This window comes from Protobothrops mucrosquamatus, unplaced genomic scaffold (assembly GCF_001527695.2).
Source record: "Protobothrops mucrosquamatus isolate PMUCROS unplaced genomic scaffold, P.Mucros_1.0 scaffold77, whole genome shotgun sequence".
In the NCBI taxonomy this organism is placed as follows: domain Eukaryota; kingdom Metazoa; phylum Chordata; class Lepidosauria; order Squamata; family Viperidae; genus Protobothrops; species Protobothrops mucrosquamatus.
Window position 1 is genome coordinate 711065 of NW_015386454.1, and position 13781 is coordinate 724845.

The 13781-nt window shown below is 38.2% G+C and overlaps 1 protein-coding gene across 2 annotated transcripts in view; it reads left to right on the plus strand.

The window, feature by feature from the left end:
• SLC9A7 (solute carrier family 9 member A7) overlaps positions 1–13781 on the plus strand; it is a 67524-nt gene that overhangs the window by 13038 nt on the left and 40705 nt on the right. For both annotated transcript variants that reach the window (XM_015812270.2, XM_029283401.1), the window contains exons 2-5: positions 9771–9970; positions 10714–10791; positions 12579–12655; positions 13269–13381. In XM_015812270.2, the coding sequence (XP_015667756.1) occupies positions 9771–9970; positions 10714–10791; positions 12579–12655; positions 13269–13381 (468 nt within the window). The remainder of the gene's footprint in view (positions 1–9770; positions 9971–10713; positions 10792–12578; positions 12656–13268; positions 13382–13781) is intronic.

A 13781-nucleotide genomic window follows, 5' to 3' on the forward strand; every position in this document is an offset into this window, starting at 1 on the left:
GTTCCAGAGGGTGGGTGCTCCCACAGAGAAGGCCCTCCCCCTTGGGGTCGCCAGCCGGCACTGTCTGGCTGACGGCACCCTGAGGAGACCCACTCTGTGAGAGCGTACAGGTCGGTGGGAGGTAATCTGTGGCAGTAATATTATATTGTGATGTTAATATTTTTAAACAGGTATGCAAGAGATTGGGATCAACAAAGGAAAGCAGCAATCACACATAGAAAAGGTCAAATAAAATCGCTACAATCTAAGCAAGTTACATATAACTACTTACCTGGATTTCGGATTATATTGTAGAGACGATCATTGTGATTGGGCGTACTTTTTTTTCAGTTTTCATCCTCTTGAGAGCAGTTGTTTCAGTTTCATAAAACTTAGGCCAAAGACTACCTCTTAAGAGAGACTGACTGTTGTGCTACTCAAACATCGCACCTTGCATCTTATGACAGAAGTTTAGCCACGAATCAAAAAAGTATTGACTAAAGTATTCTAGACATTATTCTGTACTTGAGTCATAAAGAAATGCTGCAGTTTTCTTCAGATATAGTACTGTGTGGAATTAACTTATTCCTTACAGTGGGGAGCAAAGGTGAATTCTCATCTATTAAATATTCCAAACATAGGGCTAACTTGCCCAATTCTAAAAAATATCAACATATCAGGGTTTTTCACTCTCAGGAGATAGAGGTCTGATTACCAATATAAAGACAAGCCAAAGGAAAGTAGTATAAATACTAATCAAATGGTAATATAAATAATACTAACCAAATTCTACAGTGCTTTGATTCAGATTGAATAAAAAGTATTTGTTCGATGGCTTTTTTCTCTGCTATAAAATTGAGCTATGTAAAATAGCTATTACATTTCTAAAATACCCAAATAAATGGATGTGCTATTGATTCAATTTGTGCAATTAAAATGCATGCTTTTGAAGGAAGAGAGGGCCTATCTATTCTTTCATCCTTTCTTAGTTGCTATTTGTGTTAGAAGAATGCCTTTAAGAGAATAAGATAGGTTTTAAGGTTTGTTTGTTTATTCTGTCTGCAATAAAGACAAGTACCATTTAAATGTTTGAAATGTGAGACATCAGATTTAATCTCTGGGCTAACAGAAGACTCCTGTTTGATATTGGATGAATCATTGATAGATTTCCTAACCCATCTCAGAGGAAGGTTTCTGTAGAGATGAATATTGATAGGGAGCAAAATGAGTTGCTCCAAGCTTTGGAGGAAACCAGGAGTAAAGTTCAAATTACAGCTGATACTATGGACAGTAAATTCCAAGTTTCATTACTTTTTAAAAATAAAATGCTAATGATGGATCTAGCTTTGGTAATGGATCCCACTCTTGAAAATAATGAAATAGATCTAAATCTGATATTTTTATAAATGCTTTCAAGAGGTGTGACAACATGTCCTTCATGAGGGGCAGAGGGTATAGGTTGCTTTCACTGATTGTATTCAGGGACCTATAATCCACGCATAAGCGTAAAGAGCCGTCCTTCTTCTCTCTAAAGAGGACCGGGGCAGCCACTTTAGGCTTGGCTGGCTCAATGAACCCCCTTTTTAGGTTTTTCTTTATGAATCTTTCCATTTCCTCCTTCTCCTTTGGGCTCATGGAGTATAATCTGGGCTTCGGGAGTTTTGCCCCAGGCTTGAATTTAATGGCACAGTCCGTGGGTTGGTGGGGGGGGAGCTCATCCGCCCTCTCCTCACTGAAAACTTCAGTAAGATCTCTGTATTCCTCTGGTATTTCTGGTAGTCCCTTTTTCTCTCCCATGGATGCTTTTTCCGTTCTTAATTTTGGTAGCTCCCCTTGGGATTTTAAGTCCATAGGGTCCCCTTTTGGGAAATTGATTTCTGCTGTCCTCCAATTCACCCAGGGGTTCCATTTTTTTAACCATTCCATCCCTAGGATCATCGGGCATTCCATGCCTGGGGTCACTACAAACGTTATGTCTTCCTCATGTTTGCCCAGGGAGAGGTGTATTGGTAAAGTGGCTGCACCCCCTCTGCTATGGACCCATCTAACTGGCCAAATGAGATTGGTTGTTCCAGTCTCCTCGACGGAATGCCCAGATTCCCCACTAGCGTCGGGCTAATGAGGCAGCGGGTGCAGCCAGAGTCTATTAAGGCTTTCACCTTCACAGCTTCACAGCTTCAGGCCTGTTATTTAATTTGATTTTAGACAGAAATTTGTGTATATTTATCGTGGTTTTTATTATCGCCTGTTCACCGCCCTGAGTCCCGTAAGGGAGATAGGGCGGTATATAAATTCAATAAATAAATAAATAAATAAATGGGGGGAATTAATATAGTCACTGTCTTGAGGATGGGTGCAATAGGTCCACTTACCAGGGGTTCGCCCTCCGAGCTGTCGTCTGAGGCGTCCACCAGCCCTGCGGTGTAGGCTGGAGTTCTTTCCCACTGATGAGCAGAGGTGGGGGATTCCACAGCCTCCATCATTCTCATGGCAGGTTCTTTTGGCTTAGCTGGAGACTTTCCAGATTTGCTGGCCGGTGATCTGTCTGGGTTGTGCTGGGGGGCTTTGGAGCGGCATTCTACAGCCCGATGCCCCTCTCTCCCACACTTGAAACACCCCATTTGCTTCTTGGCCGTAGCCAATGGTTTCACTGGTTCACGTGTCAACTCAGGCGGTGAGCGGCTCCATTGTTTTCCTCGGCAGTGCCTCTTCAGTATGTCGATCTCTGCTTCCTCTGCCAGAACGTACCATTCATCAAGTTGGTGTGGGTCCCCTCGGGGCAGGCAAGCATCATATAGGTCGTAATTTAGTCCGTCTTTGAAATGGCTAAAGAGGATGTCTTCCGGCCAGTTCAGTTTGCTGGCAATGGCCCGGAATTCTTGCGTATATTCAGCTACTAGGTGTTTGCCTTGCCTCATCGTTTTGATCCTTTCACGGGCTTTGCGATCAGCCAGGGGGTCCTCAAATCGCCTTCTCAGAGAGGACATGAAATGGTTGAAATTGTTGAGCTCTGGGGCATTGGAGTCGTGCAAGTTCACCACCCAATCTGCAGTCGGCCCGTCCAGGGCAGATTGCACGATCCGGATACAGGCTATGTCGCTGGGGATGTGCTGCCCGTATTCCTCCATGTAGCTGAGGACTTGGGTTAGGAAAAACCCCAAGCGTGTCAGCTCCCCCTTGAATCTCACGTCCAGCGGCGGGAGTCTTTGAATGGTTTGGTGCCTTCGTTGTCGGTGGTAGTGTCTTCCATCCAGATTGCCATCTGCGGGTCGGTGGGGAGTGGGGACTACTGGATCAGCAGACATCCCCGGGGCTGCAGGTTCCACTTCCCCCTCGGTGTCTCTCCCATTGAGGCTCCAGGAGCTGGGGCAGCCGTAGGGCTCAGAATTCTCCTCTCCTAGGGAGCTGAGAGTTCTCTTCATCAAGTCAATAGCTTTCTCTAAGATCCAGCCCGAGTACGGTGCCCAGCTCCCTTCCTCTTCACTTGCGTGCAGGGATTTCCCCATCTCCTCCTTCCATTCAGGTTGGTTGGCCCCCCGTTTCAGGATCACCTTTCTTGATTTCTTTTCCCACTCGCCTTTCTTTCCAATGCTCATTGACCACCGAGGTTTGTGGTCTCGTGTCTCCACCACCTCTTCTCCTGAGGAATCTGACCTCTCAGATCCCGACATCTGGCAGGATTTCAGTCAGGGCAGCGGCTCCCTTTCCGGGGAGTTTTCTCCCTTCCCTGCTCCATCGTCTGACATGGTAATTTTTGCAAAGTCCCCCTCAAGGTTCTCCCTTCCAGGTGGACTAATTCTGCAGATCCTGTCTAATGTAAGGACCCACCCCACTTTGCATCTTAAGAAGACAGAACTCTTGGAATATCTCTTCCAACAGGCATCTTTATTAAGAGAATATGGTTGCAGGCGTTCTAGACAGGACCTGAGGGCCCACCCCTACCATTCAAGGTTTTAAATGTTCCCAAGCAGCACCCCACCCCACCGTCCTTCCAGCGACAATCCCAGGCGTTACATTTCCACTCCCTTTTCCTCACGGCCGGCGGAAGGGAGACCAGAGAGGAGTACATGAAAGCTGATGGCCATATTGTTATAGTCAGTCCTCTTGGTGAGATCCACATTCAGTCCCTTTGAAGTTTTAATGAAGGAAGTGAGAGCCATAAAACCCCTTTGCTCATCCCCCTTCCCCTTCGTAGTATGACAGAATCCAGAGAGGGCAGAAATGGGGTTTTCCATAGTCGATAACTAGAGATGAAATATAATTGGATTCTGACAGTCAGGTTGCACATGACATCACAAAGGCTTATACCAGACACCTGTTGTAATAGATAAGCTGGGCATAAATTCCCTGGCTTAGGTCTTTCAGAATTTTGCCCTGTTGTGACTAGTGTGCTAGACTACCAGAAAGAAAGAAAATCAATTTTAAACCCATTCAGCCCTGAAATTCAGAGAGCTGGTCACTATCTTCTTCCTCAGGGTGTTGCAACAATAACTTACAAACTACAAAGGTGAATTCTTGTATGGAACTTTGAGCCTCCAGAAGAAAGACAGGGTATAAATACAACAAAATAAATAACTGCTGCCCTGTTCTCTACTTCTTTTACTTGGGACATTGGTTTTCTAAGATAGTTGATATTTAATAAGCCTGTAGGAATATATTTCCCATTTTTCTTTGGAGAAAATCCTAATAGTTTAGTTTTTTACATTGCTCACTTTTGGATGTGCTTTTTTAAAAAAAATGTGTTTTTTAGAATGAAACAAGGTCCTTATTAATTGGTTTCTGTTTACTGCAGTGCAAACAGGGATATCAAGCAAATGGAAAGATTCATTCCCTTCTGTATATTGCATCATCCTGTTGTCATTTACCTTTCCTTCCTCCCTCTGCTTCCCATATTGAAGACCAAATACAAACAGATAGGTTGAACAGGAGAGGCTATGAATTTGAACAAACTTGCCAGGTTATGTGTATAAACCAGTCTCTTCCCTCAGTTCAGCAGAAAAAAAGCCTCAGGTGCTGCTAGATGGGCTTGGAAGCAAAGATTACAAAAGGATATTCCTTCTCTTTGATTGTTCATTTCTGAATGTGAATTGGGTCTGCCGAGACATGCTGGGCTAATTCTGTCGTCTTGATAAAAACCCCTGTGCCACCAGGGGGCGGCTATTTGAGCAGAGTAAAGGTTGCCCTCACTCTATATAGGATTTCCCAGTGGGAGCTTGATTGGCTGAGACTCCTTTGTTCTTTATTATGTAATAATACTTCTGCTAAAACACCTATGAAGGCAGGCCTTTAAAATTTAACTAACCAAGAAACCTAGCCCACATGTTGGAAGTGTGCAATTAAAGTGGCCTTTTACAGATACAGTTGATTGCCATAAGAATGCTTACCAATACAATGAAACAGGGTCAAACTAGGTAGAGTTCCATTATTCCACAGGGCTTTATATGTTTATCAGTGAGTCCCTAGAGAAGATGAGAAGTGAACTTCTGTGCAGATTCGAACTTTCATCCTCCCAGAGTTCAGTCATTCATAACCTTGGATTTAAGGATTAGCACCATTTTTCTCATACTGCTCAAATTCTTAGCTTCAGCATGCCAACTATAGTTACAGAAAAAATCCAGGTTCAAAATATCCATCTGTAGCTCAGTTTTTCTTTCAGAATTAAGTACTTTTGCTAAAAAAATGTAAGGCAAATATTTCTTTTCTTGCTCTCCAGTTTATAGTTTAAAAGCTATTATCTATTCATTAGATGCACAGATTATTCTACCTAGGTTTTATTTTTAGAGGCAGAGCTTTTCTGGATTTATATTTGCTGCTAATTCGTGTGAGCAGTTTAGCAAGAAAGTAGAGCAAGATCACAATGCATTTTCCCAACCATTTTTTAAAGGGTTGTCTGCACATTGGATTGTTGAGATTTTGTTACCTTTTTAGAAAATGTAGCATACAAGGAAAATGCAAGCTGTCCACTGATATTTTTTGAATCCATTTAGATTATCCATTTTTAAATTCACTTGACTGTTTGAATTAGTCTTTTGTACAAATATAAATTTCTAATATGTGTGTTTTGAGTTTTATAAAGGTAAACCAAAGCTCATGTCAAATTATTGAACGGGTAACAGGTATTCTTTTGAAAAGCATACATGAGATTGCTCTCTAGTTTATTCTTGTGATCTCAAAAAGGCACTAGAATAAATAGGCTTGTGATCCAAGCTTATGCTCTCTTTGGTCAGGCTAGTATCCTACATTGTTAGAATATTATGTTTCTTTATCAACCATGGTTCATGGAACATATAATCCATGTTGTGTTGTTCTATATTGGTTAATGCTATTTTTTCATAATGCTAATTTTTTCATTCCCTTTGGAACTTCTTTTCTCTATTGGTGGTATCCCACTAGATATCCAAAGGTAATAATTTTAAGATATATCTGATACATGATTTATCTAGTACTATTGAACTATTTTGCCTAAATGATCATGCAAATTTGTAGTGTGATTAAAGTGCTGAGAATTCTGGAAGGTTTTTTTGTTTATTTTTTTACAAATCTTAGCTTTTCATTCTCTCCAAATTAAGATCTGATATATGGTACAGCTATTTTCCAAGAACTCATGTCAACAATTTATCAATAAAAGTTTGTGCCATAATTAGCAGGCTTATATTTTCCCCCTTTTGGGGAATAACAAATTTATGCATCTCCCTTTGGAATACTGTCTATAGGCTACTTCAGAACAAAAAGAATTCTCTAGGCGATTTACAATACAGAGTGAAATTAAATATACAAATAGCAAATGCAATAAAAACAGATCAGCTCTAACTTTTGAGACACTTAGATATAAATTCATTTTGAGGCTGGAAACTTGCCAAATCAACCTGCTGGTTACTGGAATCACTGCAGAACCCAAGATGCTAAACAAAATGTATTCATTTCAGTTTCCAAATTGGTGTTTAATTGCTCAGTGTATTTTGGGCTTTGGCCAGTGAATTGCTCAAGCATAAATTGGATAAAGATAGGACATTTTAAAGATCAAGTGTTTGCATTTTATGTTTTTTTTAAAGTTCTGAATGGTTTGGGGATCATCAGAAATTGTGGTATACTGAATCTAAGAAGGGGATATGAATCCCCATATTTTTTAAAAATAATCTAGTATATTTATGCACATCAGATTATTTATAAATAGAACTTCCTCATTTTCCAAGTAAGAATTAAAATGTCAGCTTCCGGTTTGTCATGCGGCCACCATGGACGGCTGGGAGATTTACTCTCTCTCCCCCATTCAATTTCGCATCGCTGGGGGCCCCTGAAAAGGGCCGAAAGCAGCCCCGAAGAGGCAACCAGCAAGGAGGGGCTTTCTCTGGATCACGGGAGAACAGCAACTCTCCCGTTAGAGCTGGCGATCCCTCCAAACTGGCAGATGAAAGGACCAGCCATAGAAATATGGCTCGTCCCTAGGCTGCTAACAGCCGAACTCACATTTACCATCTGGCAACTTTAAAGCAGCATGGAAGAGACTGGGTGAGGTCTGCCTCTCTTACATCCTAATTACTTAATTACCTGCATAAACTGCTAAAGTACTTTCCCCCTGTGGTGAGGGAAGGGGGATTTTAGCCCTCCCTCCAGAAACAGCAGCGATCAACCACTCGGGAGTTTAAAACGTTGGAAAAATACTGGGATCCTAATTGGAATTCTATTTCCTAAAATTGGTGGATTATAAGACTTGTAACTTTCTATTCTCTATTTTTTTCTCTCTCTGATTTTTACTCTAACTATTATTGAAGATTTGGGGGGGGGTTCCCTTAAAATAAAGGGGGGGAAAACTGAAAAGATCCAACTAATTCTGAAATGACATCTGGTGGCTAAATTTGAGACTGTAACCTGCTATTCTTTAAGAGAGACTTGTTGACAGCTTTGAAAATAGATAAGATATAAAGCAACCTTGAAGCACCAGCTGCAAGAAACTCAGCTCAGCTCCTTACTTGGTGGACTTTCTGACTGTAAATTTTTTTTTAGTTTAATATACTACAATGGAAGAAGAACAGGAATGGATTTCTCCTACAGATGAAGAACAGGAACAAATTCTTTGTATGTTAAAAGCAATTATCCAAACTCTACGTATAAGTCTGGATATGCAAACTCAAACTATGACTTCAACCAAAGAATCATCTATACAGAATTCTCTAGAGAAAGTGAAACAACCAAATGCTATGACAGAAGACTTAGATACTCAACAAATATAGACAATGGAAAACACAAAAAAGAAACCGATAATAGAGAACAAGGAAAGGACTTTTCTTATAAACCAGAAGAAATTTGAAGATAAAAAAGAAAAACAGATAAAAGAGAAGATAAATACTTTAGGACAACGGCATCGAATTGGAAAAACAAAGAGATGATCTGCTAAATCAGCTAGTCCTCTTAAGAAAACATCAACTGGATGCTTTTATCAACATCAAACAATAGCCACAACAATACAAGGAGATCTTTTTGATGATTTAAAAGCAAGGATACAAAAGATGACTTGGCAAAGAAAAAAGCTAGAATAAGACTGAAAAGGATTGGGGTTTTGATTTATACATGAGATCTAAAATAGAATATATCCAAATGGATAGAATATGTATTCTGAACACAAGATATTGTAACGATTTGAGATAAAGAAAATTTTGGTTATATAAAATCTAGAAATATAAATATTGAAATAAGAATATTATATTGTTTTATTAGTTTGTTAAGATAGATGGTAGAATTTATATATAAGGTGTGTATTTTAAATATTAGATTGTATGAGGAATTGTGATAAAGGAATTGTGCTTAATTAAAAATTTGGGAAAAAAATATTAAACATTAAATTAAAATATTAAGGGAAAATTAACTATCAGGTCACTGATTGGCTAAAAGTTTGAATGTTTAAAAATAACTAAGATTTGAATTTAAGATATTATTATGAATTGAGACAAAGATTAAGTAAAACGTAGAAGTATAAATACTAATAATTAAATTTGTATATTGGTTTGTGGTACAAATGCTGACGGTTTGTTTATTTATTTATTTATTTATTTTGTTTCTTTTTTTTTTGGAAAGGAAGAAAGGAAGTAGAAGGAAGAAAAGAAAAAAGTTATTAGCCCCAAATACTGTATGAGATAGGAGACTTAGAAATTGGGGTCATTTAAAATTTGGAAATGATAAAGATTAAACGTTAAATTTAAATATCAATGGGAAATTAAAGTTAAGAAAAACTTACTAGGTTATTGTCTAAAAGATGGAATGTCAAATCAATTAAGATATGTATAGACTGAAGATTATTGATGAATACTAGAAAGGTATTTTTTGTTTGATTGATAGAGTAAGAAATGTATTGGTCCGAATATGAGACAGTAGATATTATGGGAGAAAGAGAGAGAATTAGTTGTTGTAATACTTTGAGATTTGTACTGATGATATTCAAATGTAATGGAATTACTGTGCTCAGCCGCCATGTTACTTTTCAAATGTGTAAATGTAATATTGGAAAATTAATAAAAAACTTGGGAAGAAAAAATAAATAAAATGTCAACATATGGCAGTGTGGCAATTCTAAAATGATGCCCCACTGAACCTATTAAGCTTGCTTTTCATAATGTGATTATAGTTATGCTTATAATGATGAGAAAAATATCTGTATACCTATCCTCCTTATGTAGAACATAAAAATGAACATAAGAAGGATTTGTCACCAATTGGTTATATTTTTAAGAAATAAAACATGTAAAAGCTTATATAGCCCCAGTAGGATGTAACTCATAGTCCTATTTGTCTTTCAGGGCTGATTGTTGGAGTAATCTTGAGATATGGCATACCTCCTGCCAGTGGTCATGACAAGCCTTTCAGCTGTTCTCAGGAAGACAGGGCTTATTCCACTCTGTTGGTCAACATCAGTGGGAAGTTCTTTGAATATACTTTAAAAGGAGAAATAAGCCCTGGAAAAATACACAATGTGGAACAGAATGATATACTGCGAAAAGTGAGCTGACTTTGGTTAACTAAGATTCTTTTCTTACTGAACTGTACCATTTTACACAAGATTTTTTCAAAGCTGAAAATGTGAAATGCCATGTGATGTTTCCTACTAGTAGGCTGCAGTTTGTAGTGATTTTCAAATACAGTAACATCTCATTTCTTTTGCATTCTGTGGTCCTTAGACATGATTACTGTATTGATCTTTCTATAGCAGTTTGGTAGTTTACCTTCCCTCCTCCCATCAACTGGGTTCTGATAATCTCAAAATCTCAGGGTGTGTGCAACATACACTATTAAATACTCATTTCTTATTCTTTCTCACAAGTCATGATGTGGCTTGCTTCTTCTGTTATTTTTTTACAGATCAGGGATTATCCAAAGCCACTTTCTCATTGATATTCCTAATAAGGATATGAATCTAAACTTCTTTTGTTCAACTGTTGATTTTATTACTGTGATCTTAGTATTTGAAGGAAAATCACCATTTTACCATGTGCAGAATGTAGATTAAGTGAAACTTTTGTTGGGAAAGATAAATGGTTGCCTGAATCTTCTTGCAAAGTGGAACATACACTTGTGAATTAGAGTGATGTAGGAACTTCTTGCAATAAAATCTGTTTCCTGAGGCAGATATCAAAGTAATAATTTCAGAAAAATAATTTGAAAAATATATCATGAGAAATTATCAAAAATATAGCCACATAGGCATTTTATTTAATAACATGTTCTCTCTCTTTTTCTTTTAAGGTAACTTTTGACCCAGAAGTATTTTTCAACATCCTTTTGCCTCCCATTATTTTCCATGCTGGCTACAGTTTAAAAAAAGTAAGCCTCAAATACTCTTATTTTCCAGAATATGGATTTTCATCTTGTGTTCACATAATAAAACTGATTTTTTCTTATATTATGTTCCGTTCTTAAATACTTACATATTTTTCTGGATAGTTCCCAGTTTTGTCTTTATTTTCAATTTTTAAAATAACAGAGGGCAGTTTTTTTGTTATTATAAATTATTTGGTATATTGCCATTTTCTACTCTGACATTACAGAATCCATATGCTCTTCTCAGTGAAGCTAAGTTTATTTTATTTAAATATGTTTATGGCTACAGTTTTCCTGTCTCAACCATATCTATAGTGCAAATGTTTATAAATAATGCCTTGGATCCAGTGAAGCATCAGATGAAGAAGAAATGATTTCTATTTCCATAGCAAGGAGGTTATGTGTGGTGTCTGTCACCAACCCACTCACAAGCCTGGCAAATTATTTCTTGCAATCTCTACCCTCCCCCCCCCCACTATTTTATTATTTTATTTTATTTTATTATTTTATTTTATTTTATTATTTTATTTTATTATTTATTTTATTTTATTTTATTTTATTTTATTTTATTATTTATTTTATTTTATTTTATTATTTATTTTATTTTATTTTATTTTATTTTATCCGCTCAACATACACAATGACTCCAGGCAGTGTACAGTGTTAAAACTTTTAGATGTCTGGGTATGATGTGACTATTCTCTTGGGAGAAAATGTCTTAACTGGGCAAGTAATTATATTTCCCTGCACTTTTACCTTGAATCTGGCTGGAGCAGAATAGGAAATTCCCTTTCCCCAGGACTAAGCTTTTAAATAAATAGCACCAGTTTCCCTTTTTATCAGATTTCCTAGGCCCAAGTTAGTATGGACCATACAGTAGTGCTAGTACAGGTAGTTCTCAACTTATGACCAGTTGTTTAGCAACTTTTTGAAGCTACAATAGCCACACACACCCCCGCACCCCTATTAAGCTCTCCCCTCCCTCCCTCCCTTCCTGAGCCCAGAAACGTCCCCCCCTTCCCCATTACTCTGAGCGCCGTTGCAATTGCAAGGAGGGCAAGCAAGGGGGCTGCGGGAGTGTCAAAGTGCAAACTCTGCGTGGTGCCAGGCTTGAGGTTTTTTTTTAACATGGCATAAAATCAGGAAGGGGCTGGCTGGCTGGCTGGGAAAACTCCCCCCTTTTGCCTGTTTCCCCCCTTCTGCCTTCCCAGGAAGAAAACAGCATCTCCCCCTCCCCAAATTCTCTTTCCAAACCAGCTGCTGGCGAGAGCCGAGGTGATGCGACACCCACCTGACTTGTCTCCTGCTGGCGCCATGCCCGCTGACCCCAACGCCGCTACTTTGGTCTTTTTGGGTAGCCCCCGGCCAGGCCGGGAAGGGAACTCCTGGGGACAGTGTCCCAGAAGAGGGCCTAAGAGCTAGGGCAGGCAGCGAGCTTGCGATCGCACTCAGAGAGAGACACAGAGAGAGACAGAGAGAGAGAGAGAAGGGAAGCGCAAGTGTCTGTCTCTGTCTCTGTCTCTCTCTCTGCAAATGGCGGAGGAGGCTAGGAGCCGCAGGAGAAGGCTCAAAGAGCCGCATGTGGCTCCGGAGCCATGGGTTGCTGACCCGTGAGCTAGCCCTATAAAATGATTCAGAGATGATTGATGTTCTAATAAACATCTGTTTTCTGGCCGACATTTCCACACTCACATTACCAAATGTGGTACTTTTTTTTTTTTTTTTTGAGTTTGGGAAAAATTTTGAAGAACTCCTTTTTGCAACTTATTCACTTTTTTCCCTCCCTACAGAGACACTTTTTCAGAAATCTTGGATCAATTTTAACTTATGCTTTCTTGGGAACTGCAGTCTCTTGTTTCATTATTGGGTGAGTTGAGTATTGCAATATTTTTTAGGCCTTGTGGGAGATAATTTTGGCCACTGTTCTTCAGCTGATTCAGTAAAACAGAGAAGATGCAAGAGAAGATATTTGGCAAAACTAATAATCAGTAAAATTTCTCTTTAATTTTTTTTTGTTTTCATTCCTGCAATTTAGTTACCTTTTAAAAATAGCTTTAAAATAGTTCCCCTCCCTTCTCTATCTTTCTATGTGTGATGTGTGTGAGAAGTATCAAGGGCAATGTCCCCTTTTTATTTATTTGTATTCAATGAAAACAGAGAGGTTATGAATGTAATCTCAGGGCCATCCATTTCATTCAAGTAATCATATATAAATTAAGTTCTATATTTATCCATTCTAGAATTACTTGGAAAATAAAAATAGTCATACATTTTAAAAAACACATAATAGACTAAATCTAAAATAATGTGGTTTATGACCATTTCATTCATTGATATTACTCTACATGGCATTTTATGTGTTTATTATGTTTGACTGAATTTCATGTATTTTTAATTCTGTGTAGGACTGAAAAGTATTTAAATAAATAAATAAAAACACTGAAAAAAATAATGTTTCCTTGCATCTTCTTATTCTGCAGGAATCTCATGTATGGTGTGGTAAAACTAATGAAGCTGGTAGGACAGCTTTCTGATAAATTCTACTACACTGATTGCCTTTTCTTTGGAGCCATAATATCTGCTACTGATCCAGGTACAAACCTCAGTCCTTAAAATTAGGTTTATACATCGTTGTAGTGTGTTTTAATGCATGATTCACCTACATTATAATTGGCTCGGTTCATACAGTGTGTAAGGCATAAAGCATACTTTACATATGCAGTGATTTCACAAATATGCTAAGCAAAACAAACAAGAAAAAATGCATTTGGCTTAACATGATGTGTGAATCAAACTTTGTGTCTGTATGGTTTTGTATAACTAGTAAGGTAGAGTTACCTTGTAATAAATTTAATACATACAAATCAAATTAAATATTTATTACAGTCATAGATCAGCATAATTCATGTAAAGTAAATACAGAAATTGCAAAAATGCTTGTAAGTCATTTCACTAACGCTTAGCCTGTTAACATCTTTGACTACATGTTTGTA